The 26,337-nt window shown below is 40.5% G+C and overlaps 4 protein-coding genes and 2 non-coding genes across 9 annotated transcripts in view; 2 read left to right on the forward strand and 4 right to left on the reverse strand.

Annotated features, from left to right (window-relative positions):
- The window catches only part of LOC148084719 (copine-8), a 45,400-nt gene extending 40,139 nt beyond the window's left edge, over window positions 1–5,261 (forward strand). Inside the window, exon 20 of the mRNA XM_087787881.1 lies at window positions 780–5,261. Within this exon, the coding sequence (XP_087644007.1) occupies window positions 780–968 (189 nt within the window). The 3' untranslated portion in view covers window positions 969–5,261. The remainder of the gene's footprint in view (window positions 1–779) is intronic.
- Window positions 5,262–10,316: 5,055 nt separating this feature from the next.
- alg10 (ALG10 alpha-1,2-glucosyltransferase) lies at window positions 10,317–13,567 on the reverse strand. Its single transcript, XM_087787882.1, has 3 exons — window positions 13,253–13,567; window positions 12,517–12,714; window positions 10,317–12,445 (listed from the first exon to the last, which is right to left on the reverse strand). Exons 1-3 carry the CDS (start codon window positions 13,415–13,417, stop codon window positions 11,384–11,386), a joined length of 1,425 nt encoding a protein of 474 aa, XP_087644008.1. The 5' UTR covers window positions 13,418–13,567; the 3' UTR covers window positions 10,317–11,383.
- Window positions 13,568–13,728: 161 nt separating this feature from the next.
- On the forward strand, window positions 13,729–15,468 carry tprkb (Tp53rk binding protein). 3 transcript variants are annotated; one of them, XM_087787886.1, is made up of 5 exons: window positions 13,729–14,022; window positions 14,095–14,217; window positions 14,440–14,616; window positions 14,683–14,787; window positions 15,407–15,468. In XM_087787886.1, the coding sequence occupies exons 1-4, from the start codon at window positions 13,882–13,884 to the stop codon at window positions 14,767–14,769; spliced, it is 528 nt and encodes a 175-aa protein (XP_087644012.1). In that variant the 5' UTR covers window positions 13,729–13,881; the 3' UTR covers window positions 14,770–14,787; window positions 15,407–15,468. The 3 variants fall into 3 exon arrangements, with proteins under 3 accessions (XP_087644012.1, XP_087644010.1, XP_087644009.1); XM_087787884.1 differs by lacking the exon at window positions 15,407–15,468 and adding an exon at window positions 15,368–15,386; XM_087787883.1 differs by lacking the exon at window positions 15,407–15,468 and having other exon boundaries at window positions 13,730–14,022; window positions 14,683–14,834.
- On the reverse strand, window positions 14,866–17,530 carry srr (serine racemase). Of its 2 annotated transcripts, XM_087786010.1 has the most exons (7): window positions 17,489–17,530; window positions 16,960–17,137; window positions 16,725–16,906; window positions 16,529–16,659; window positions 16,297–16,445; window positions 16,149–16,238; window positions 14,866–15,640 (listed from the first exon to the last, which is right to left on the reverse strand). In XM_087786010.1, the coding sequence occupies exons 2-7, from the start codon at window positions 17,135–17,137 to the stop codon at window positions 15,399–15,401; spliced, it is 972 nt and encodes a 323-aa protein (XP_087642136.1). In that variant the 5' UTR covers window positions 17,489–17,530; the 3' UTR covers window positions 14,866–15,398. The 2 variants fall into 2 exon arrangements, with proteins under 2 accessions (XP_087642136.1, XP_087642137.1); XM_087786011.1 differs by lacking the exon at window positions 17,489–17,530 and having other exon boundaries at window positions 16,960–17,189.
- A 6,997-nt stretch (window positions 17,531–24,527) lies between these two features.
- trnal-cag (transfer RNA leucine (anticodon CAG)) lies at window positions 24,528–24,610 on the reverse strand. The gene has a single exon. It is a non-coding gene; the product is annotated as a tRNA-Leu (tRNA).
- Window positions 24,611–26,224: 1,614 nt separating this feature from the next.
- trnal-cag (transfer RNA leucine (anticodon CAG)) lies at window positions 26,225–26,307 on the reverse strand. The gene has a single exon. It is a non-coding gene; the product is annotated as a tRNA-Leu (tRNA).
- Between the last annotated feature and the right edge of the window lie 30 nt (window positions 26,308–26,337).

A 26,337-nucleotide genomic window follows, 5' to 3' on the forward strand; every position in this document is an offset into this window, starting at 1 on the left:
CTTTTAATGATATATTCCTCTTTTAGTCAGCATAGTATTGTAGACTTTAATATAGTGTTGTGCTTTGTTTGTGTTGTACACCTACAGCTTTGAATGTTACTTTTTCACACCACACGTCACACTTTCTCACGCTTATATATACCCATTCAATAATATATTCGTTTTTTCATGATAATAACCTTTTTTTGCGTTTATCTATTCAACCGCGGAAGGCACCACTTGTGATCAACCAAGCAGAAGTAACATAAGGCGGGTCTTGGCGTCTGTCTTTCATTACAGAACCACTACTCACAACACAGAGCCATTGAGTCATTGTAAAACCATTTTAACACAACAGCGTTGATCTTACGGTGGTCAATCTGTCCGTAGCTCGGGTTTCTACAGTCATGAGTGAACTCAAGATAATTTAAAATGACAACCTTTAAGATTCCATATAATAACATAAAATTTGAATGTAAATTAATAATTAAACCCTTATAGTTTAGCTGTGAAGATGAGGATATCAGTGTTATTAATCTAATGTTGTCTGAGCAGCTCAGATAGGATTCTTCCCTCTGTGACCCTGATAAGGGAGTGAGAAAATTAATGAATGAATTCCTAATGTTTGTTGAAAGACCATGCTTATGGATTTTTAGTTCTCACAATTTCACAATGTCAGTTAATGTATATACATACGCATCAGGTTAGCTTACAAAAAGCTATTACTACTCTAGACTTGATATCTTTGCTAGCTATGTTACTTCTTTTATGTTGACTAATTTCAACATCTTTATCTATAGTTTGTCCCGTTTAGAGACTACATCGATCGCACTGGAAACAACATCCTCAGCATGGCAAGGCTGGCAAAAGACGTCCTGGCGGAGATCCCTGATCAGTTCCTGTCCTACATGCGAACCCGTGGAATTAAGCCAGCCCCGGCCCCTCCTCCATACACGCCACCGGCTCAGCCCCTGCAAACCCAAATATGAAGGAGTGCTAACTTGAAGCTGATACTTACATTAAGCCACCAACCTGAGTCAGAAGTTGATTTTGACCGAATCTCTGGGTTCTCAGGAGGCGTGTTTCTGGTCAGAAGGACGGCACCAAACGAGAGTCTGTTTACTTCCACTGTTTGAACATTCCTGTCGGTCTGGAATCTTTCATTTTAGCCTATAGGGCTCGTGGGAATATTGCTTTCTTTTATCGGATGTTTTTAAAGTGAATGTCTCTAGACAAAACAACTAAGTTTTGGTGTAAATTACTGGAACCATTTCTCTGTGCGTCTCACCTGCGTTTACAGGAAACCTGGATTTCTACTCTTCATACTTTTGTAATGAAGACCTGTGTGTCTCTCCTGGCATGTGGAACAGGCACCTTTTCACACTGGTGATGCTCTGCATGAGTGTAGCTGTGGTCCAGTGCATGCAAATATTGGTCCTGCACTACCTCCTCACTTTTACCTGTATGTCCTTCAGCACTGATAACAGACCAGTGATTGTCTTGCTCTCTGTCTTCCTGACTTTTTTTTCCCCTCCTACAATCTCCAAAAGTCACACACACTAAAGCAAATAAATCACAAAAGAAGAGTCTGAAACAAAAGTAGAAGATGAAAAACATACAGTTAAAATCACAGACGATGTAGAAACAAGAACCAACACAAAAAAATAACATTCCCCATCCAAACTACACAACCACACAGAACACACTAAAAACAATTTAAAAACATCCAGCAGGAACAGAAACAAAGACACATGAACTCTTATAAACAAAGTATTGCCCCGTTTTTGTTAGCTAGGTTTTCAAATTTTCAAATTTTAATAATTAATACAATTAAAAACGAACTTTTAGACAGCAACACTCCCCAACCCCTCTCTTTCTCTCTCTCTTTCTGTCTCCCTTTCGCCTGTCGTTCTCTCTGTGCAGTTCGACCACAGGGTAACACAGGGTCTCGTCTACTTGTGGTCGGACACAACTGCTGCTCTCACACTGAGGACAGTTCAAGCTAAAAAAGAGCCCAGCAGTCAAAAATGCAGGAAAAAAAAACTTTTGTCTGTGTTTTGATTAATTTACTTACGCTTTGTTTCCATTAGTTTGTGACTAGAATCACTTTTTCAAATGTCTGTGTGTAAGAGACGAGTGCCTGAGTGTCTCCCACAAAAGATTGAATGTTAAGAAAATGGAGGAATCTTGTTGCGATATTTACATTAGTAAGGTTTTTTGCGGTTATTATTATCCTCTAAAAACGGTTTTATAGGCAAAAATATTTAAAGGGGCCATAGAATGTTTCAGTATAGTTTTACTATTTTTATTTAATTGACAAAATTGAATACATAAAATGGCACAAGTTTTTGCCGGCAACTAATGAAAATGTGAAATTTTATATTAATAGAAGAACAATCATGTTACTACAGCCAAAGTTGTTACTTCTGCAGGATTTTCTGTCATGAATGTCACAAGCTAAATTAAGCTCAGCTGCCAACTACACACAGGGATAACAAAGATTTTATACAACTATTCTTAACGATGTAGCGCTGTGTTTACATAGGAAACAGAATGAAGGGCTAGTGTGGCTAAGTAACACAAAAACACGCCTTCAATCAGCAGATATCTTCCCTTTTGCCATTTAAAAAAAAAACATTTTGACAAGAACATTCCTTCAAACTTAACTTACCAAGTGTATACAAAATTAAGTCTTTAATGTAGCTATAGTGACAATTAGGATGTAGCTTAAATTGTTTGGCTAAATTGCCAATGTAGCTTAAGTCATTATGTAGCTGAAGCTTTAGTGTAGCTATTGTGGTTAGTTAAGTGCTAAAGTTGTTGAAGGACCAATATAGAGAGAGTTTGATTGCTAATTAAGTGTAACTATGGTATTTTAGTTACAGAAGGTAATGACCATAGCATGAAAACGAATATTCAATGTTTTAAAAAAATAAGTTTCATCAATATAAAGCTAATCTATTTGATGACTAAATATTTGTTAATGTAGCCAAAGGTTTGATGTAGCTATTGTGTTCAAAGTAACATTGGACTTGTGATAAAAATGTGATGTACCGATTTTTTTTACTTTAATTTAAGATGTTTCAAGTGAATAATCTTTATATTTATTTTCTATGGGCCCTTTAAATAACTTACGAACAAATTAGCTTCTTCTTAATTCCAAAGCAAATAAAATACAAAACGTCTTTCTGTCTTCAACTTTAACTCTTCAAATCTTTTATTAAATGTGTATTTTTAATGTAAACTTTTACTTACCTTATCTGTGTAAAAGTCGCCAAGTTAAGTTCTAAATGAGACCAACAAACCCGACCTTAGCTGCAATGATTTTTGAACCAGATCATGGATCATGAATCTGGTCTCTTATTCAGGTATGAATAACTCTGCCAAGTGTTCTGATTAAATAAAAAGTGTTGTCAACTGGAAAATCATAACCAAACTCATTTCAACTGGCAGGTTTCCTCAATGTAGTTGCCATCAACGCCTGACACAACCTTTTGGAGTCTTTCTTAATTTGCTTCATATTCGACCAAATATATGTCTACTGTTTGGAGCTGTTAGGCATTTGCTACTGCTTCTTTGAATTCAGATTCGGTTGATTTTCAGTTCAGATTTCGGTCCTTTCATTGCTCCCCTGAGTGACTGACACCACCCTGGTTGTCTTATAGCCTTGGATATTGAACCAATGGTCCAAATTCTGATAAAAATGTGTCATTCCTACACAGTCTTAATGTTTTTTGACAGTTTTCTTGGCAAATAAGCTGATTCTGCATATGATGTCTCATATTCTTCAAGCAGAAATATTTCTGGGGATAACTTTTCTGTCATTTGACTCAGATTCTGAAACTTGTGTTCTAATTAAATCATGAAAACGTGTCCACGGATCAACGCCCAAGTTGCCCCCTGCTGTGCTCATAGACATTGTTAGCGACACCGGTGAAACTCTAGAGCTCATTACTGCCTTTAGATAAATCAGGGTCTGGTCGAGACTGCTATGAGGTCAGAACTGTTCATTGCATCCAAAATTTCGAGATGTCACTGTTCTGAGAATCCATTTGCTGGGGCAGTTTACGTAGCAATACAAATGATTTATAATGGTTGTAACCATAGCAGCCCTCAGCAGCAGTGAAGAGTCAAACCTGGAATTCATGGGGTACTAAATTTGGCATTTAGCTTCATTGAGGATAAGTATCAGCACCTCTTAATTATATGCTTTTTGACAGCAGAAATTACTGCACCGTCATAACAAGAGGGTTTTGGGTTTGAGTCCAGCTTAAGGTTACTTTTACAGTATATATTAATACGGCAATTGTTGATAACCTTTTTTTAGATAAAATAAAATGTGAATAATTCGCTTACTCACCAACCATATCCACATACATTCATTTTATAACATAAATTTAGGATAAATAAATTGAATGCAAATTTGTTAAAAAATAATTAAAGTGTTCATTACTATGATGAATATTAACTCAGATTCTGAATAGTAATAGTGTGCAGTTAGTTCAAATTATTGTAAGGATCTTGCTGTTATTTTGCCTGAACACATACAGTTTGAATACAGAATATTTGTTAATATTGTGTATGCCTTCTGACGTAAGTAACTTTATTAGATTTCAAGTTTGCTGTATTTTGGATGTAGCATGCAAAATTCAAGCTAGTTTTATTTCATCAATTTTTCTTCTAAGTAAAGAAGCAACAAGTTACTTTCATTCATAATGATGATCGAATGTTTAAAAGTGTTTTGATGTTGCGTTCACGGCATAGTAATTTTTATACTTACTAACACTGCCGTTTTCACCAATTTGTATTGTTTCTGTTATTTGCGTGAGGCTCGTGTTGATCTGATTGCACCTTTTCTACAAGTTTTACAACACAATGTGACGTTTACGTAATTGTTTACTTCAAATATCCAAATATCGTATCCTAGTCATAACTTGGGGAAAAAAACAATGTGCACTATGTTTGCATGTGCAATTTTAAAATGTTGTCAGCTTAATATTTATACAACTAAACATCAGAGTGTACTTTATGGCCTTATCTCATTGATTATTTTATTTTTGCTTCCTTCTTATGAACTTTATCTTTTTGATGTCGACGTTTTCGGTGCTTTCTACTGTCCTTTATCTGCACAGGTTAAATTATGTATAAAGTATAAATAAATCTTGTACTTTTTTTTGTATCAGTGAGTGATCCGAAGAGCATGGCGGATGTTTGTCTAATGATCATAGATGACTATTTCTGTATCGAACTCTGCGTTTTAAAATAAATATTCATATAAAAAACTTGTTTGTGGTCTTTTTCATTGAAATATGTATAACACCAGATAACCAAATTCAAATCTGAAGAGAGAGGGGCAGGAATGGATAAATGAAATTCAGGCTTATTCTGGAAATAACAAGTGCTGAAGGGAGATGGAATTATGGAAAGCATCCTTATTTAAATACATTTTCATTGGCTTGGATGTGTTTCCATTTTCTTTCCCACTTTCTCTTCACCTTATCGAGTTGCCTACATGCTGACTTTCAAGCAATTCTAGTGAGCGGTTTGAGAGGGTATGGGGGTCGAACAGTGGAGTTGTCAATGAGGGACAAGTAGTTGGTTTTAAAGTTGAATTTGGTGCGACTTCTGTTTTCTTACTGTTTAATCTAAGGAAGTTTTGGGTAAAGAAGTTTTTTATTTCAGATCCTTTTCATTTAGTGTGAGGACAGGATCAATTGCAAATGCCTCCTTACTGAATAATTTCTACATAAATAAAAAATATGTTAACACAGCTCTCAATCAGCCCTGAAATTGACAAGTGAAAAAAATAATTAGGAAACATGGAATCAAACGTCCATCTTTATTAGCGAGTTGCTAGAGTGTTTCAGATGGCTGGTTTGGTTATTAGCCAGATATGCATGTGTCTACAGGACGAGCAGGAAGACAGCTAGCTTGTTAATGGTCACAAGAAGACAACAAACAGGTTACAGAAAGCAGTAATTAACTCCCTGTTTAAATTACTTAAAGGATATTTAGTAAATGTACATGTTACCCTTCAGGCACTGTTGTTTCCTCCCACATTTTGTCTGTACCAGCAAGGTGCCTCACTCTAAGTAGCTGGGAATAAGAAATTAGTACAAGATAATTACTGATTGGTCGATATTAGAACATGTCCAAAATCAGTTGCTTACTAACTAACTCTGGCAGTAGCTCTTTGATAAGACAGTCAGCTGGGTAGATAATTACAGATTTTTTTTATAACAGAGAGACAAAAATAAAAAATAAAAAAAAGCTGCTTGACTAACAGTTTCTGCATGTACAATGAGTATGTCACCCTTTATATTCCAAAACATAAGTTCCAGGGATCAAAGTTGAAGCAGCAGGAAATGGGTAAATGGCTAAAATAATATTTAAGTTGTTAAGCGTTAAACAGCAGATTTGCTGACTTGTTTATGGTGAATTTAAGTGGTAATTAACAGTGGCAACAACGTCTCCTCAAAGGATTTGATGTCTTAATGCCCAAGTGCTACAATCACCATCTCTGTCAACCACAGCGGTAATTATCTCCCCATGTCACCTTCAGTAGCTTAGCAACAGGCAGCAGAGACGCCACTAAACTAGGATTTGATTCCTGGTAGCCATGTCTAGAAAAAAAATGTTGAAGAAGCCTAGAGGTCTTTTCTCACGCTGTTGTCTATCATTGATGAGCATGCTGCCTAAAGCGAGCGCGCGTGGGCTGCTGTTTATTTAGGGCACTGCCGTCATTAACACAAACGTGGACCAGGACTAAACTCCCATCATCAAGACTGGAAGAGAAGTCCACGAAATGTTTGATCGTTGGGAACCAAAAGGCTTTCTAGCCAATAACTCTGGGTTTTGCTTTATATCTATTTCTTAAAGGGCAACTAATGTGTTGATTTACGTGTCTCTCATTTAATCTTGGACCTCTATTTTACTCATCAGTATGTGTATGTTTGCACAAAACATTTTAATTGAAATATATACACAAATTTGCTGAAGCGCCAACCAGTAAAAACTTCTTTTTTTTTGGATGAAATCTTGTTTACCACAACCACAACACACTCTGCTTTGATTGGTCAAGCAACGAAGTGTTTCAGTGTGCATCATTAATCCTGGAAAACTCAACCTACAAGGTACTTATTGTATAAACAAAGTGGGGTGTGATTACAGCTGGTTGGAGGAGGAGTGAAGACCCTTTTCATGTCCTAATTGCCACGGTTTGTACGGAGTGGAAGTGAGATGAAAGATCTCAAGCAGACATATGGAACATGAGAATATACATAGATGGATATACAATTTAATATTAACAATTCCAACACAAAACAATCAAAGTCCACCAATAAATCCAATAAATTAATAACATGTCAAATATCACTCATAAGGTCTATATGACCAAAAGCCAATCGAACCGGGGAATGAAACATGAAACAGTATTTTATCCATTTTTACTGATGAGTAAATCCTCTTCACCTACCTCATCACACTACGGCTACCACAAAGCCTGGTTCACCATTTTTAACCCTTCTCACCTTCAATGATGTTACACTGCATATGCCTCTATAACACAATAGTATAACAGTAGTAAATAGTGTAAAACAGTTATCGCAACTGTGGTCGAGAATGGGCTTTGAAGGTTGTGATGTATAACGTTCAGTAACACAACATTATTAAAAACACAAAATTGAATTAAAACTTTGTTTTATAATAATCAATGACCATTTTGCGTGAATGCATTCATTTACAAAACACCACTTTAAAAGTGATTGGAAGAAATGAGAAACTATTTACTGAGTCATTATCTTTATATGAACATTTCAAGTACTTTATAAAGTGCGGTGAGGTTCAAGAATGGGGTGGCTGACTCCTGTGGAGTTATTGTAAATGAAAAGAGCATATTATTCAACTATTAATCCAACAAAATCCAACTCATTATACTTAACATCCCACACAGATCGATCGTAAAGTGACAACTAGGGTTAAATATATATGTTTCATTTTTGGGAGTTAAATAATGGAATGGACTTAGTGATGAACTGAAATTGTGTAGAACATTGTTGAGTTTAAAAACATCAACATTGAAATGTAAAATACTTAAGGATTACAATGTAAAATGAATAAGAAGTAAGAATTTAGAGTCCTTTTTTTGTGTGTGTGTGTGTTTTCTTCTACTTTGTATAATTTATATTTGGGGTTATTTCATGGATTGCATAGGTTAGGTAAAAATAAGCCTTGGCTTAAGCCTATTCCTTTTTCGGTTACAGGTTAGTTTGTTTAAAGTTTTATGGTGATAAAATGTTGAGTGGTAGTCTGTCTGTATGGTAATAGTTGCCATTTTATATTGTAACCAAAAATACAACTTTTCATTCATTCATTCGTCGTCTTTCAACGACACAAACATACACACAGGAACATATTTGTTCTACAAAGAACGTTTAAAAAAATAATATGTACAGATCAACTTGTGTCTAATTCATATTTACAGTAAATACATTTAATTATAGTATGATGTTCAGCACAAATTTAATTCAGACCTTCTGTAAAAAAAAATTTCAAACTGTCTGGTGATTAAATAATCAGTTCTATTTTATTTTATTAAAGGATTTCTATCAAAATTATCGCTAGAAGTAACATGTTAGTGATCAAAACATCCATTCACCTCCCCGTACACCAGAAAGTTCAAATCATTTTTATATGAAGGTAATTGTTTTGTTTTAAATAATTCGCAGATTGATTTTTATCAGTATCACCTATTTATAATTAAACACAAGCACAACTTCTTCTTGAGCGACAGAGACTCCACACATATACCAATAACAACACTGTCACCAAGTGGTTACAAAACATAACTGACTGTTAGAAAGTAAGTAAGTACTTATTATTTGTAAAGCGCCTTTTTTAGACCAAGGTTAAAAAGCGCTTGAACAATCAAAACAAAACACAGTTTAAATGACATGCTCTAATAGGCCAAGACAACATAGTTACAAACATACAGTAGCAGCCCTAAGAAAATTAAGAAAAAAACCCTGCACAAATAAATAGCTCAGTCCACCTTCAGAAAACGAGTTTTTACTTAAGTGTTCGTTAAATTCGTTAAATTTATGTACTTAATTTATGTACTTAAAAACATTGTCAGTGAACATTTATTGTATATGCTGTATATGCTGTATATCATTCTAGACATTGACCGCATGAGCATGGGAATAGTGTAATTTTGTAAATCCTGTACTGTTAGCTATCGATCAATAATTATAACCTCTGAGTTATCTGATCATAACGTCTATGATCGGTGTGAAGCCCTCTAACCGAGCTTCACTATTGGTAAATAGCAGCCCTGCCTTGACTCTGAGGAAGCACCCAAGCCAATGTGAACCATTGTGGGGAGACAGACTCACCTAACCGACATCCATGAGCAACCTAGTATTTAGGGTGCCGTCGGAGCCCCCATCCACCTTATGCACGGCCGAGACCAAGAAATGACCAACAGGCTCCAGACCCCTATCCACAGTTGCTCTAGAACCAAAGGGGAACCTGGGAATGTGGACCACCACAACACCCTAGGACTCCCCACTCTTGCTCTCACTGCGACAAGGGCAAGAGGAGTCATGGCGGAGGGAGAGCAAACGACAACCCAGCCGCACACTCTGGCTAAGTTTAAGCCCGGCACAAGGCCATGAGGGAGACCCAAGAGAATTCGAAGTTCTCCTAGTTGGCTAAGACATCCCAGAATGAACTGGATCTCAGCTGCCTTCAACTTTGACAGCCCCCATTCATCCTGGAGAGCCCCTTTAGACAGTTTGTCTGCTACCACCGGACACCAGGTTCTGAGGTAGAGCAGGTGACGGCCAGTCCACAGCTGACGTATAAACTCCATAATATTAACCGTAGGGTTGGGGACAATTAGTTAGGACTTGAAGCATGCTGTGGAAACGTTTGGAGTTCTTTCAGTTTGTGTTGCTTGTTATTCTTTAAACGTCCTCCCCAAACAAGCATAACATTTACACTCATTAATATTTTACCGGAACAATACTTCTCAAGGCTTGAATACAAAATGGACATTACAGACAAGCAGTATAGTGGTATATGGACTTTTTTATGTGTCTCTTTGGAGGAAGTTCGTCCACTGGGGACCAGTCGCCTATTAAAATGAAATTAGATTTTTGCCTATAACTCTAAAAAGGAATGAATTACTAAATAATCCCAATCCTTAGTCGACATGAGGGTGAGATTCTGAAGTTTGACTTTTGGCTGAACCATCGCCTTAAGGAAGTTTTGGTAAATCAGATATTTTATTTAGAAAATAGTGACAACAAACACAAAATAAGTCACATGACATCAACTTTTGACCAAAAGGTTTATGAGTGAAAAACACACAAAAAAAGACAACAGGTTTTCAGGTTGTGTTAAACCGGGGCATTTCACTGTAATATGTTGAGCTATAAACATGTTTCAGCTTCTTTCTATTAGCTATGTCGATGAGATCATAAATGAACAGCATTTATTGTGTGTTACCAGAATTGTGCTGAAAAGGCTTTAGTGAGTGCAACAGTGGTGGGTCAGCATTAAAAATTGCTTAAAGGGACTCGTCGTGTAAACAAAGCGGGGCATGGTTACAGCTGGCAGGAGGGGTGTAGCCCAATCTAGTAACGTCTCGTTGCCGAAATTTCGGTGGACAACTTTATAAAGTAATCATTTCAAAACATGGTCATGATGAGGGACTTGCTGCATCTTGGAAGACTTCAACATTTGAAAATTTGAAAGTTACACTTCAAAAATTAATTTGTTTGGGATCTTTAATCTAAACAATAATTATTTTGAGGTTGAAGAGGTTTGGTTATGATATACTTTCTGCTGATTGTTGTTACTTTTGTGTCAATATGAACAACTTTTGCAGTAGTTTTCTCAGATATTTCTTTATGGAGGAAATTAAAACAGCATAAAAGCCGATGTGCTTTATAAGGAGATGGATAAATAGGTTCACTCAAAAAGTTAGCCAAATGATGTCAGATTTTTTTCATATTGTTTGAATGTTTTAATTCACAGATAAATTGTTGTGTACTGAAGTGGTAAACATGATCAATAGAAAACTTCAAGCTATTACAAATGTGTGTTGTAAAAATCTTCCTCCGTTTCCCTCAGTTGGTTTCTATTAAATAATTTGGATTACAGTCAGTTTTGGTCATGATGGAAATAAACCCGTCAAATCACATAAAAGATGCAGGGAAAACACATTCATCTTATTTGGTCTCCTTCATCATTGATGTGATTTTGATTAGAAAATAAAAATGAATTCACAATATTTACATTTCTAATACAGAATTTTGCACAAAAGTCACCAGAGTTTCAAAAAACATAATTTCTCCAATACAAAACTGTGACATCATAATTCAGCTTTTCCTGTGAGGGTTCACCACATGAATCTCTGCACACTTGGGTCATCAGGCCAGTGGAACGTCTTGTTAAGGAAGACATACACAGTGGCACAATTGATGGCGCTGTAGAGAAGAAACTCCAGCACCAGTCTGGAGAGTGAAGGGAGAGGCATGTGGAGTCGGTACATTAAGAATGGAACGATGAAGTAGCGGAACTCCAGCAGTTTCTGTGGGACGGTGGAGCCCAGAATACAACCAAGGAATGCCACAGTCCAGAAAAGAGAGGGCGACTTCAAGGAGTCCAGGAAGTTCCAGCCAGCAAACAGGTACGATGGTACAAGGAAGAGCCGCACAAGCCAGTGCTTCTGAAAAACTCTCTTCCACACATAGAAGGGGAAGTGACGATTGTCAGCCAGCAGGTATTTGTGCACAAAAGTGAAATTCCAAACCAAGAGAAGGCCGATGACACTGAGCAGCAGGAAGAAGAATGGCTGCTTCTTGAGGGCACGTAGGAATCGCCGGATGCGGTAGTAACATAGTGAGACAGGAAGAGAGAAAAAGAGGGAGAAGGAAAAGAAGTAGAATAGTTGTGGGAAGTTAAGGCAGGCCTCATGGTTCTTCCTGTCGCCCACCACGATCCCACCGTTCATACAAACATAAGTCAGAAATCCGATGGCAACCATTATGTACGGCCACGTGGACACCAGCACAGCCTTCAAGATATTGCCAGAGGTCGCAAAGCCCAACACAAAGGTAATCACTCTCTTTGCTCCGCCTAATGTCAGGGGCAGCTGACAGGTTGATGTCTTCTCATCAGTCTTCTTTGCATGATGTGACTTCCACGCATCATCCATACGCTCTGCCACAAGTGTAGCGGCACAGAAGCCGACCCAGATGATGTTGGTCTGACGGAAGAGGATGGCACAGACACCGAGAAGTGCAGAGGCTTTGTGGCAGCCATAGAGTGTCATGAGGTAGGTGAAGAGGATGAAGAATGTGGATCCAGCATCGGTGTAGTAGAGGAAGTTAAAAAAGTACAGCACTGGGAAAGTGGAGAGGGAGAGTGCAGTCAGGACTCTTCGAAGGCTTGCTCGAGTCTAAGGTAGATGGAATACAAACAAAACATTTTAGCAACGACTTGTGGTTAAGATCCAGATTACATCTATACCTTCTCTTTCAGGTGCAACTTGCAGATAAGCAGGTAAAGCAGATAAAGGTTGCCACAGTTAAAGAGAAGGTTGATGAAGCGCAACATGGCGGTGGAGCACACCACGTCCCCTGTCAGGTCAGCCAACCACACCACAGGCTTGATCACCCCCACTGACACCAGGTAGAGGCCTGGGAGTGTTGTGATCATTGGATCCCACTGAAAAAAAAAAGACATGGAGTAAGCGAAGATCAGATCGTAAGGAGAAAACAAAGAAATGAATCGATACAAAGTGTTCAACTTAGACCTATATTTGCCAGCATATTAACTCCCAGATTTACACGTGATTTTTGCACACAACTTTTCTGCTTGATTAATCAGATTATCAATTAATAAATAGTTTTCATGACTAATAATTTGCAGTAAACCCATGATTCCATGGCTAAATATAATATGAAAAAGTAATGTGCCAATGCCATTTTCCGGTCCAGTTCAAAAGTCTTGGAATACTTCTAGACACTGACTTTCCCCCCCCCAAAAAAAATCGAAATTATTTTACGTATGCCCTGGATAAGGTACTGCAATGATGATTTGAAATTATTTAAAAACTATTTTAAATTTTAATCGCGCCTCGTTAAAAAAAAAGTGACGTAATTCTTCCCGTTTTATTAGGACCGAGACAATAGAGCGCTTGCGCCTTCATCCTAATGAGGCAGTCGAGTCAATTTTACTATTTAAAAAAATTGTATACATGTACCTCTTTGAAATTGCCTTGACAGTATTTCTGAGCCTGTGGGATGTGGAAGGCTTCGTCCATGTAGGGCTCCCTCTGCTCCCGTGTGATTTTGGAGAACACAAGGCAGGAGACGAGAAAGTTGGTGCTGCACAGCGCCGTGAAGACGTAACCCTCAAACTTATCCATATTTTAAATATAAAAACAAAACGTACACAACGATGGCAGTTTGTTACGTTCGTTAAATCATACCGAGCAATATTGTAATTTTGTAGACCAATTTAAAGCGCGAAATCTGCAGAAAGCAATGACCGAGACCGTATGCGTATTCAGCACCGGATGTTGTGAGCATTTTGACAGCTCATGGTCCCCAGTGGAAATATGCTCGATAAGAACCAAACATATAGTTACTATCGTTCCTATACAAACCGCTTGAATAAGCGCTTTAACAAAAAATCCTAAATAGTTTTTTTAATTTATTAATACAAAAAAAGGAAGTATCTCTTGAATCTAGAACCGTTCAACTGTGTTTCTCTATTCTGGTATGGGAACGAATTTCCGGGTAACGTTGTGTCACAGAGTTATTGTTCCCCCGTTGCTTACACGCGCCAAGATTGTTTAACTGCAACATTGTTTTATCGACCTTACCAGCTATGCATTCGACACATCAACTGGATCTTTTTCCAGACATGTACGTCACTCAAATGTTGTTTAAAAATGTCAAGAATAGCGCAAAGCTCCGAAAAAGTGCTGTCGAGGGTAAAATAAGTGCAGCTTTAATTAACCCCACAATGGTGAGTTTAAAGCTTTAACGATTGCGTCCAACTACAGCAGATAACTTGCACTGTTTTCATTTTTTGTTTTAGCTTGTGGGACATTTCCAGGTGTTGATTGCTGCGAACAAGGCACTCCATTTACAGAAACATGGGAAAATGAAGACAAGAAGCCTATATTCCGAAATCATCTTTAACCTCTCGCCAACCAATAACGTAAGTATTTATCCAGTCTCACGCCTCATTATTTCAATTTATTAGAGACGTCCTCTTCTTCTTGTATTTTCTATATTTAATTAATGATTGCCTTTCTTACTCACTTAATTCTGTCCTTTCAGATAAAATAATGACCATTATTGACCATTGTTCAACTTCTTCACCTTGTACCTTACAAGCTGATCACATTATTGTCAAATAATATAGTCATCTGTTATGCAGATCTCTGAGGCCTTCAAAAGGTTTGGGATCAATGATGGTGACAACTCCCTCCTGGTGGTACTAGTTCACCCAGAAAAAGAGTCAAAGCTGCCGTCGGAAGTCACAAATGAGGTTGACGGAGTTCTGGTTCCATTGGATGAAATATCTTCATTGTCAGACACGTCTAAGATAACAAAGGTTGGTGTACAACACTTTATGTGTCATAAATGAATAATGCTTATTATATTTTACTTAAATGTCCAGCTCTACAAAGTGAGCGCTAAAGAGGAGACGTGCGGGACACTAATGGACGCTGTTATCTGCCGAATGGCCACCAAAGACGTGATTTGAAGTTGCCGTTTCAAAAATGTAATCTATTTTGTTATTTCCTCTTTATAAAAGGACTTTCCAGTATATATTGAGTGTTGTTTCTTAAAAAATATAATTTGAGGAGTATAAATAATGAAAATCAGATTTTTAATATTTGAATCTTGGCTTCAAAATTTTGGTGTGTATATTTTATTACTCAAAATTACAGGCATGTTTTGGACATTTGTCTTACTCGAGATAAAATACCTGCTTCATTGGTGCTGTAACATTGTGCATTGATAATACTTAACCTTGGCTAAACCATTGACATTTAAAAAATGTTTTAATTCATTTCTAATTAGTACAACTAAACAGCAGTTAAAGCTGTTAAAGTTAGCGACATGGCTTAAAGAAATAGAACTGTTGCAAGTTGTCTATTTACAAATGGCTGCTGACCAGGATTTCAGAACCTTTATAGCAAAAGAGGGATGATACAAAATGCATAATAATAGTTCCACCTTACTTTGTCTGACTGTGAAAAAATACTATATTCCAGTTTATTAATATCATTTTAACATTGTGTAAAGTTTTATGTCTCTATGTTCACATCTGATATTTTCAAATATTCTATTCCAACTAGACCAACTTCAGTAATGCCTTTTAAAACCACTTCAATCAGGAAAGTTGGCAAGCTCGTCTTTACCGACGTTCCCTCCACTGAGGATGCAGACAATGTTCCTTCCCTCAACATCTGGAATTTTGCCATTGACAATGGCAGCAAATGCAGCAGATCCAGAAGGTTCCACTACCAGTCCAGAGCTGTAGAGGACAGAGACAGCCGCCTTGATCTGTTCGTCGTTGACCAGGACAATCTCCTCCACGTAACGACGGCAGAGTTGGTATGGCAGCACGCCTGAAGGCAGAATTAAACAAGGGTTAAGCTAAAGAAAATGTATTGTCATTGCAAAGATTACTATGAAATTTCATTGGGCAACATCGCCCTGTAGCACCTACAATATCATAAAATATAACCAAGTTATATATTGGGACAAAAGAAACCCTCATCTGAAATTAAAATCCATAAACTTGTAAGGTAAGGTTAAACTTTATTGATCCCTCAGGAGGTCTCCTTTGGGAAATTGGTGAACAGAGAAGGTTTTTACTAAAATTTGATTATCAAAGCAGAGATAATAGTGGAGGACTGAAGGTAAATGACACTGTCTCCCACACCCGTCAACACAAAAGATAACATGAAACAGCTGAGGAGATATGAAGTGATGTAGAAGGTTACGTAGAACGTGCATCCAGTCTGACTTCTTACATCATGAATGTCATGCAGTGGAGCTGATGTCAGGTGCTCGCATTCCTGAGAGGATTTTTTTTTTTTGCCCCAAAAAATGACATAAAGGTGTTTGAGAAACCTGCAAATGGCGGTGCAAGTCCAGCGGCGATGCTCTTAGTCTCCATGCCAACCGGGTGATCTTGCTGGAAGCTTCTAAACATTGTACAGGCTGATAGAGAACACGGGTCAAGACCCGAATTTGTCTTTGTCAGCTTGACTGCTGTTACCTCCTTCTGGTTCGACGCCGTAGATCCTGGTCTTATGGCATCCGGACAGCTTGATGGCGGCAGCCACACCAGATAGAAGACCCCCTCCTCCACAGCAGACAACCACCACATCAGGGTCAGGGACAACCTCCAAAACCTCCAGGCCCAGGCTGCACACAGTGTAAATAATAAAGGTTTATTACGTGTATTTGTGTGCGTTCCTTAGAGAAGGGCTTCCAGTGCATAAACCTACCTGGCATGACCTGCGATCAGGTCATGGTCATCGTACGAGTGGAGGAGAGTCATATTGTCTTCTTGAACACAGCGATTCACCACATCCATCAGACCTGAAGTAGAAACTCGTTCAACTTCTGCCCCGAGACTCTACATTAGAGATGTAGGTGTGAAAATACAGCATTTAAATTACACAGATAAAGTTGACCTCTGACCTGTATCAAAATCGATCTGGAAACGGGTGCTGTCTCTGGCATCACCACTTTTCCTTTGGATCCAAAATGTTTGGACGCAAATGCAAAAGATTTACCATAATTTCCAGCAGACATGGTGACAAAATGACCGTCTTTCGGCCTCCTGGCGAACTGATTGGCCACACCCCTGATTTTAAACGAACCTGAAACACATCCGGTAAAAATGAAGTGTATACAAGGGTGTTTTAGGTGTTACCAGTTCTCTGCATGTTCTCCAGTTTAATGTGGACACTGGCAGCTGAGGTGGGGGGCAGAGTGGTCTGACTCCAAAGGATGGTGGGGGTGTTGAGAACGCCCAGAGGGCTGTTCATCACAGTGTCTCTGGCTTCCAAAATTTGTTCCAGGTTAAGACTGTCTGCTGACATCACTGCCATCTGTCAGAACATGTAATTGGAACATTATGCTTACTTTATTCAACTTTATAAATAATTTCAACAACCTAACAAGCTTTTACAGCCTAAATTCCCCGTAGAAAATGTAAAGCACACTTAAGTAATATGTTAAAATCTATTGGATAGCAAATGCATTTAAAATTATTTTATTTAACTTTGATTGGAAGAAGTCAAGTTGAACTTAGGGGTTTTAAATAGTCACATCATGTGACTAAAGCATGACGTATCCTTATTGAAAATATACAGTATCTATTGTAATCGTGAGAAAACTTGGGTGTATATTTACTACAATAAGCAGGAAACGTGAAACGAAATCGAAGCCTTAAAACTTACTTTTTTCTTCAGATTTCAGCAAGTAAACGTGTTGTGTCGTCGGGATTTATATTTGATTCCTACTGACGCCAAGGTTCCGCTTGAACTCATGTTTCCTGTCGGACCTCAACCTTCAACACAACCATAAGTAAACTTTTTAAACCTCGTTCTTTCATATAAATCTTACTTATTTACATTTCAAGTTGTTCACATTATGCATTCAGTGAACACGTTTACACAATGTTTTACATTATCTTAAAAGACCAACTATACCTCCCGACAAAACTTTACATCGGTTTTGATCTAATTACGAATGTAAACACTTATTACTTAAGTAACTGGTTACTTCTTTTTATAAGATAGAGGAAGAAAGGCAAATTTGCCAAGTGTCTAAGTGTAAGTTTGGATTCTGTGATTAATAAATTGAGACAAAAGGCAAGATGAAATTATTAATACAGTGAAATAAAAATGTGTCCAATACAGATTTCTCTCACCGATTTTTGCCTGTTTTTTTATTTTATTTAATAACAAACAAAACAGAACTCAACTTTTTAATTAAAATAAACAACGAGTGAAATAATAAGTGCAGACAATAGTGAACTGATCTAACCGCAATGTAAACTTCACAAAAATCAGAGCAGCAAAGAAAGTTAACGGTGTTTCTTCCAGTCTTTACCTTATCCACGCATTCATTGTTGCTTTATTTTTAAGACTTATTATATAAAAGTTCATCTGTTCATCATTGTGTATGGTAAAAAATAGCCTCTTGTAAATAAGGAAAAAGATCTGCAAAATTCAACAATATAAGACAATATATATTAATTTTCTTTTTTTCCATTAATTCTTGTGATTGTGTGTCAGTTGACTCTGAAATAAGAATTTTGATGGCTCATTGAGAGTGTTTAAAGCAGAACTGGGCATAGTGCGGCCCCGGGGCCACATGCAGCCCTTTGACTTTATTTATGCGAACCTCGTAATGTCAAAGTTTGATCATGTATAAATGGTTCTAATGCATTATCAAATTTATTTTGTATTTATTATTAATTTACATTACATTAATTTCCCCCTCCTTTCTTGTGTGTCATTTTTCAAGTACATATATATTAATCCCTCAAAACATTTTTTATAAGTTAGTTATAGAAATGTTTTGAAAAAAACTCTTATATTTAAGAATAAAATTATAGATTATTTGGGATAATAAATGTCAGGGCCTAATAACGAATGTCCTTTTTCTTTTAGGGATTTCCTTTGTCTTTCTTTTTGCTTGTGGCCCTTGAAGAATTATAATTGCCCACCCCTGGTTTAAAGAGATTGGCTGAATAATTTCTCCTTGTGGCACTCTCAATTCATTAAAAATCACTCGATGACAATCCAATTGTGCCAGAGAAGATGTGTGTGTTTGTGTGTACACAGAAAATGAATGAGAAGGTTTGTCAAGTCCTGCTGCATCTGACCTGCTGCGACACGTTGTATATCTAATATTGTGTGATAACAGTCCATTGGAAAATACATCCATCCTTCCCTAACCATGACTTAAAAACTCAAAGACTTCATGCAAAAAAAATCATGCATCATTTTGAATTCACTTTCATTAAATACTATATGACTCCGATTGAAATACATTTACAAATATTTGATTTTGATGGCTCTTCCAGTCAATAAAGCATAAAGCTCCTGTTCTACTTCATTGGTGCTCAGCCCTCTAACGGCTTCGCTATTGGTTTACCCCGAGGCACCGCCTCGTCTCTGAGAAAGCTTAATGAACTCGCCACCCAGCAGGGGGCAGTCCACTTCCTATAAAGGCGGGAAACACCCGCCGCACTTCCTCCTTTACAACTCAGCGAGAAAGCTCCTGACAGTGGAATGTACGATGGCGAATGAATATTGAAGTGAACCATATGTGCACGAAGACTCCCTGAAGAGGAGACACATGTCTGCTTCGTTTGCCTAGGCCCAAATCACACGTGATGATTGTGTGGCCTTCCGAGCGCTTCCCACAGCTTTTGACAGTGACGGGAAGCGTTCGAGGCTTGTCGACCCACGCAGCCTCAGATCATGATTATGATCAAGACAGGTTAATGCCATGTTGTTTAAGAAAAACAAACAACATGGCAGTCCTGTGCGCTGCACTCGACAAGCTCACGTTCCAATGTGATAAGAAGAAAAAGGTTGTTCAATTCAATTCAATTCAATTTTATTTAAAGTGTCTTATCATAACAAAGTTATCTCAAGACACTATACAGTTGAAATAAGACTACAGTTGATTAAGGAAAAATAGATCCCAGCAATTCAACAAAGATCAAGAAACAAAACACTGTACAGTGAGCTGTACAGTGAGCAATGGCGAGGAAAAACTTCCTTTTAGAAGGCAGAAACCTCGAGCGGAACCAGACTCATTGTTGACGGCCTGCCGCTTTGACCGGCTGGGAGGAAGGATGTGGGGGGTAGACAGATGGATAAGGAGAGGAGTGAGGCAGGATATAGTGAGAGAAAAGAGGAGAGTGTAGGAGGGTCCATGGGGGTGCTGGAGAGAACTCGGGACCACAGCACGTGCCACACAGGGCGGGTAGAGGACCACAGCCACCGCTGCAGCAGACACCCACCCCAAGACAGGCCCCCCACCACAGACCAGGCGAAGCCATCGGGGCCGGAAGGTCATCCAGAACACCCGGCCAGCCCCAGCCCCACCCCTAACGGTTCACCCGCCAACCCCGTCAGCGGGACCAGCAACCCCCCAGCCCCAGCACCGCCCCCAGCACCACCACCACCCCAACCACCCCCGCCAGCACCAGCCCCCACGCACCACCAAAGACCCCCCGGAAGCGGGCCACCCCCCCGCCGGCACACGGGGCCATCGCGGCACCAGCGGTCACCACCACCAGGCCCAAGACACCCACAGGCCCCACCCGCCGGGCCCCTCACACCCGAATCGGCCAAGCCAGAACGGCCCCGGCGAGAAAAGAAGGATATACAGAGCTCAGTGTCTAAAACTAAAACTAAAACTCCTCCAGCATTCTCAGCCTATAGCAGCTAAGATAAACAGTTTTGTTAGTTATGACAGCTAGAGATAAACAGTCAAGTTAATTATAGGCTTTATCGAAAAGTAAGGTTTTAAGATTATTTTTAAAAATAGAGAGGGTGTCTGCCCTCCGGACTGAAGCCGGTAGTTTGTTCCACAGCAGAGGGGCTTGAAAACTGAAGGCCCTGGCTCCGAATCTACATTTAGAGATTTGTGGTATAACTAGTAGATCAGAGTTTAGGGATCGTAAGGTCCTTGAGGGTTGGTAAGTTTGGATTAAATCTTTAATGTATGTTGGTGCTAGACCATGTAAGACTTTATAGGTTAGGAGAAGGATTTTAAATTGTATTCTAAATTCTACAGGAAGCCAAGGGAAATGTGTTCGCGCCTCTTAGTCTTAGTCAGGACACAAGCTGCAGAGTTCTGAATGAGCTGAAGAGTTCTGAGAGACTTTTTAGAACAGCCTGACAGAAGACAGTTACAATAGTCCAGCCTGGAGGTAACAAAAGCATGGATGAGCTTCTCAGCAGCATCTAAAGGAAGGAAGTGCCTAATTTTTGAAATGTTACGAAGGTGGAAGTAAGCAGTCCGTGAGATTTGTTTTATGTGTGAGTTAAATGATAAGTCCTCGTCAAAGCATACACCCAGATTCTTTACAGTGGTGCTAGTAGCAGGAGCAAGTCCATTTTGTGAAGCTAGATCATTAGTTAATGATTGTCTGAGATGTTGCGGACCAACTAGTAAAACCTCAGTCTTTTCCGAGTTCAGTAGGAGGAAGTTTTTGGTCATCCATGACTTGATATCTGTGATACAGGACTGTAATTGTGTTAGCTGATTTCGTTCATCTGGCTTCATGGACAAGTAAAGTTGGGTGTCATCAGCATAACAGTGAAAATGCATAGAGTGTCTTCTAATCAAGTCCCCTAGTGGGAGCATATAGATTGTGAATAGTATTGGACCAAGAACAGAACCTTGTGGGACACCATAGCTGACCTTAGTGTGTGTCGATGAGAGGTGGTTGACATGTACATAGTGCGTTCTATCCGACAGGTAAGATTTAAACCAGTTAAGAGCAGTTCCACGAATGCCTAAATGGTTTTCTAGCCTCTGTAGAAGGATTTGGTGGTCGACAGTGTCAAATGCAGCACTGAGATCTAGAAGAACAAGAACTGAAACATGGCCCTGATCAGAGGCCATCAGTAGGTCGTTACTTACTTGTTGGACCCTGATGAGTCGAGCTGAGTCGTCCCTCGATCATGAACAGACGTCGACGAGGAGGACGACTGGCTCGCTGCGTGGAGTCGACCATGAGGTATGCGAGAGCGACCAGGTAAGTATCTCTTGCAGGCCTCATGGCCCTCCTGCAGCACTCGACGGGTTCACCTGAGAGAGATGTTAGTCGTGTGCATGTGTTTCCGCCTGTGAGTGTGACGTATTCACAGGCGTCATTAGATACTTTCGCCGCTAATGCTAAGCTAACATGCTAATGCTGAGCTAACAAGCTCCTCCGTTCATAGACGACGAGAGTTCCCTCTCAGAACACAGTTCGGAGGAGGTGTTACACCCCTTCGTCCGGGTCATGCCGAGACTGTAATAACGGAGTCTGTCCACACGAATGAAGGACAGACTCAACCGTCTGTGTTTGTTTCCAGATAAGCAAATGTCCACGAGACCGGCTTTATCAGCTGTGTTTACTTCACTTCTGTGTTGACATGCGCTGACAGGGTTTGACCGTCGATGAGCGTTGTCCAAAAAAAAAAAAAAATCCCGGCGCCATGGATGACGTCACGTTCGGCGGAGAAACGCCATGGAACGGACGCATCATGGAGTGGAATGGCCCGGCAGGAGGCGGCGCAGCTCCGCCATCACCTGCATGGGCGTGATGACGAGGCGGGACGGGGATACGGCGCTCGGAGACGGAGATCCCGTTCGTCTGCCTCATCATCTGGTGCTGGGGGGGGAAGCGTCACCAGAGACCAGCCACCCCAGCAGCACCAACAACATCGGCAACAGCGGCGGCGATTGACGAGTGAGTGTCACCAAGATCGGCAGCGTGAGCCGGGGGCAGCAGCAGCAGCCCCAGCGGAGTCGTTGGCCGAGGGCTCCCCCCCCCCTATTCATTCAAGGGCATGTGTCGGGAATAAAACAAGAGAATGTATGACGTTTCTGTGGTTCGTTCTGAGAGAGATGTTAGTGCGCATGTGTTTCCGCCTGTGAGTGTGACGTATTCACAGGTGTCATTAGAAACTTTCGCCGCTAATGCTAAGCTAACATGCTCCGCCGTTCATAGACGGCGAGAGTTTCCTCTCAGAACACAGTTCGAAGGAGGTTTTAAACCCCTTCGTCCGGGTCATGCCGAGACTGTAATAACGGAGTCTGTCCACACGAATGAGGGGCAGACTCAATCACATGTGTTTTATTTACAGAAGCGCAGAGGTCCGGGAGTCCTGCTGAGTCAGCTGTGTTTACTTCCGCGTCGACCAGCGCTCGTGCCCGACAGAGCTTGACAGCTGAGGTGAGTGGAATTAGTCCAGACATGTCTGTTGACCGGAGGTTGTTCCTTCCCCCACAGCGCTGCTGTGCAGTCCCTTCAGCTGAAAGTCAGCTGTTTCCTCAGGAAGTGGTTGGGCCTACCACGAAGCCTCAGCAGCATTGCCCTGTACGGGAAAAACAACAAACTAAAACTGCCCTTCAGTAGTCTGACGGAGGAGTTTATGGGTACCCGAGCTAGAGAGGTCCTGCTGTACAGGGACTCCACCGACAACAAGGTCTCCTCGGCAGGCATAGAAGTGAGGACAGGCAGGAAGTGGAAGGCTCAGGAGGCTGTCAACAAGGCTGAGGCACGGTTGCGACACAGTGAGCTGGTGGGAACAGTAGCATCTGGACGGGCAGGTCTTGGAAGTAACCCAAGACCTCGCTACAACAAGTCCCAGGGAAAGGAGAGGCGACAGCTGATACAGGAGGAGGTCCGAGCAGGTGTGGAGGAAGCCCGCTGCAGTAGGATAGTAGGGATGCGGCAGCAGGGCACATGGACCCGATGGGAAGGGGCAGCTGACCGGAATATCTCATGGTCAGAGCTATGGAGATCTGAGCCACATCGGATCAAGTTCCTTATACAGTCGGTGTATGATGTACTCTCAAGCCCATCCAACCTCTTCCGCTGAGGCTTAGCCGAGACTCCACTGTGCGCTCTCTGCCAGAAAGCCGGATCGTTGGAGCACATCCTAAGCTGCTGCCCACATGCACTTGGAGATGGGCGTTACCGTTGGCGCCATGACCAGGTTCTGCGGGTCTTTGCAGAAGTCATAAGCACAAGGATCTCCACCAGCAAAAATCAACAACCAACAAGGTAGTCCATCGCCTTTGTAAGAGCTGGGGAGAAGCCACAGCAGCGCAGGACTCAAGCAGGGGGGCTGCTGGCAACAGCTCGGGACTGGCAGCTGAAGGTGGACCTAGGAAGACAGCTAAAGTTCCCTGATAACATCGGCATCGACAAACTCAGGCCAGACATAGTCCTGGTGTCCGAAACAACCAAGCAAGTGGTCCTGCCGGAGCTGACTGTCCCCTTGGGAAGCTCAGACATACTTTATAAAGACATTGAAATGGAATTAAGGCAAAATATTCCTGTCAGAAGTGGGATTCGAACCCACGCCTCCAGGAGAGACTGAACACATCACCTAACACTGCTTTATAAAGACATTTAAATGGAAAAAGGGCAACATTATCCTGTCAGAAGTGGGATTCGAACCCACGCCTCCAGGGGAGACTGCGACCTGAACACATCACCGAACACTGCTTTATAAAGACATTTAAATGGAAAAAGGGCAACATTATCCTGTCAGAAGTGGGATTCAAAACAACGCCTCCAGGGGAGACTGCGACCTGAACGCAGCGCCTTAGACCGCTCGGCCATCCTGACTGCTGTCTGTGCGAAGATTAGCTCTCCAGTTTAGATGATTTAACCAAAACATTTGAATTTTCACATGGAAGCTCAGACATACTTTATAAAGACATTGAAATGGAATTAAGTCAAAATATTCCTGTCAGAAGTGGGATTCGAACCCACGCCTCCAGGGGAGACTGCGACCTGAACGCAGCGCCTTAGACCGCTCGGCCATCCTGACTGTTGTCTGCATGAAGATTAGCTCTTCAGTATGGATTATTAAACCAAAACATTTGAACTGAGATTGAAGCTCAGACATACTTTATAAAGACAATGAAATGGAATAATGGAAAATTAATCATGTCAGAAGTGAGATTCGAACCCATGCCTCCAGGAGAGACTGAACACATCACCTAACACTGCTTTATAAAGACATTATAAATGGAAAAAGGGCAACATTATCCTGTCAGAAGTGGGATTCGAACCCACGCCTCCAGGGGAGACTGCGACCTGAACACATCACCTAAGACTGCTTTATAAAGACATTGAAATGGAATTAGGCAAAATATTCGTGTCAGAAGTGGGATTCTAACCCACGCCTCAAGGGGAGACTGCGACCTGAACGCAGCGCATTAGACCGCTCGGCCATCCTGACTGTTGGCTGCAAGAAGATTAGCTCTTCAGTTTGGATTATTAAACCAACACATTTGAACTGAGATTGAAGCTCAGACATACTTTATAAAGACAATGAAATGGAATAAGGGAAAATTAATCTTGTCAGAAGTGAGATTCGAACCCATGCATCCAGGAGAGACTGAACACATCACCTAACAGTGTAGGAAAATGTTGTCACAACATGATCTGGAGCTTGTAATCCATGTGTTTGTTTCTTCTCGTCTGGACTATTGTAACAGTTTGTTTTCATGTCTTAACAAGAAGGAGCTGTCTCGTCTGCAGTTGATTCAGAACTGCAGCGAGAATTCTGACCCGCTCAAGTAGGAGAACTCACATTTCTCCGATCCTTAAAACTCTTCACTGGCTTCCAGTTTCTTTCAGGATCAACTTTAAAATTCTGGTTCTTACTTTCAGAGCTATTCATGGTCAGGCTCCTCCTTACATCACTGATCTGATCCAGCCTTACACCCCAGCTCGGGCTCTGAGGTCTGTGGATCAGAATCTACTTATGGTTCCACGCACACGGCTCAGGACCAGAGGAGAGAAATCTTTTCAGGCTGTTGCTCCTAAGCTTTGGAACAATCTTCCTCTCTCTTTGCGCTTGATGGAGTCTGCTGACTCCTTTAAGAAACATCTTAAGACGTTTCTATTTGTTCAGGCTTTTCCTTGAATTTCTCGAACTCCTGTGTTGTTCTCGGTGTTGTCTTGATCTTTGAAGTATGTACTGTTTTGAGTGTTGTTTTGATTGTTAAAGCGCTTTGTGACCCTGGACTCGAAAAGCGCTATATAAATAAATATTACTTACTTACTTACTTACTAACACTGCTTTATAAACACATTTAAATGGAAAAAGGGCAACATTATCCTGTCAGAAGTGGGATTCGAACCCACGCCTCCAGGGGAGACTGCGACCTGAACACATCACCTAACACTGCTTTATAAAGACATTTAAATGGAAAAAGGGCAAAATTATCCTGTCAGAAGTGGGATTCAAAACAATGCCTCCAGGGGAGACTGCGACCTGAACGCAGCGCCTTAGACCGCTCGGCCATCCTGACTGCTGTCTGTGCGAAGATTAGCTCTCCAGTTTAGATAATTTAACCAAAACATTTGAATTTTCACATGGAAGCTCAGACATACTTTATAAAGACATTGAAATGGAATTAAGTCAAAATATTCCTGTCAGAAGTGGGATTCGAACCCACGCCTCCAGGGGAGACTGCGACCTGAACGCAGCGCCTTAGACCGCTCGGCCATCCTGACTGTTGTCTGCATGAAGATTAGCTCTTCAGT

Source organism: Callionymus lyra, chromosome 3 (assembly GCF_982586985.1).
Source record: "Callionymus lyra chromosome 3, fCalLyr1.hap1.1, whole genome shotgun sequence".
NCBI lineage: Eukaryota > Metazoa > Chordata > Actinopteri > Syngnathiformes > Callionymidae > Callionymus > Callionymus lyra.

Bases quoted from the DNA above. Each gene is read 5' to 3' on its own strand.
- alg10 (XM_087787882.1), bottom strand. From the start codon at position 13,417: ATGGATAAGTTTGAGGGTTACGTCTTCACGGCGCTGTGCAGCACCAAC. The intron at 12,715-13,252 runs GTACATGTATAC...TTTTTTTTTCAG, and splicing joins GTCAAGGCAATTTCAAAGAG to TGGGATCCAATGATCACAAC. The intron at 12,446-12,516 runs GTATAGATGTAA...CATCTACCTTAG, and splicing joins AGTTGCACCTGAAAGAGAAG to ACTCGAGCAAGCCTTCGAAG.
- tprkb (XM_087787886.1), top strand. From the start codon at position 13,882: ATGCATTCGACACATCAACTGGATCTTTTTCCAGACATGTACGTCACT. The intron at 14,023-14,094 runs GTGAGTTTAAAG...TTTTTGTTTTAG, and splicing joins CTTTAATTAACCCCACAATG to CTTGTGGGACATTTCCAGGT. The intron at 14,218-14,439 runs GTAAGTATTTAT...TCTGTTATGCAG, and splicing joins ACCTCTCGCCAACCAATAAC to ATCTCTGAGGCCTTCAAAAG.
- srr (XM_087786010.1), bottom strand. From the start codon at position 17,137: ATGGCAGTGATGTCAGCAGACAGTCTTAACCTGGAACAAATTTTGGAA. The intron at 16,446-16,528 runs GTAGGTTTATGC...CACTGTGTGCAG, and splicing joins CTGATCGCAGGTCATGCCAG to CCTGGGCCTGGAGGTTTTGG. The intron at 15,641-16,148 runs GTTTCTCAAACA...TTCTGCCTTCAG, and splicing joins ACTTGCACCGCCATTTGCAG to GCGTGCTGCCATACCAACTC.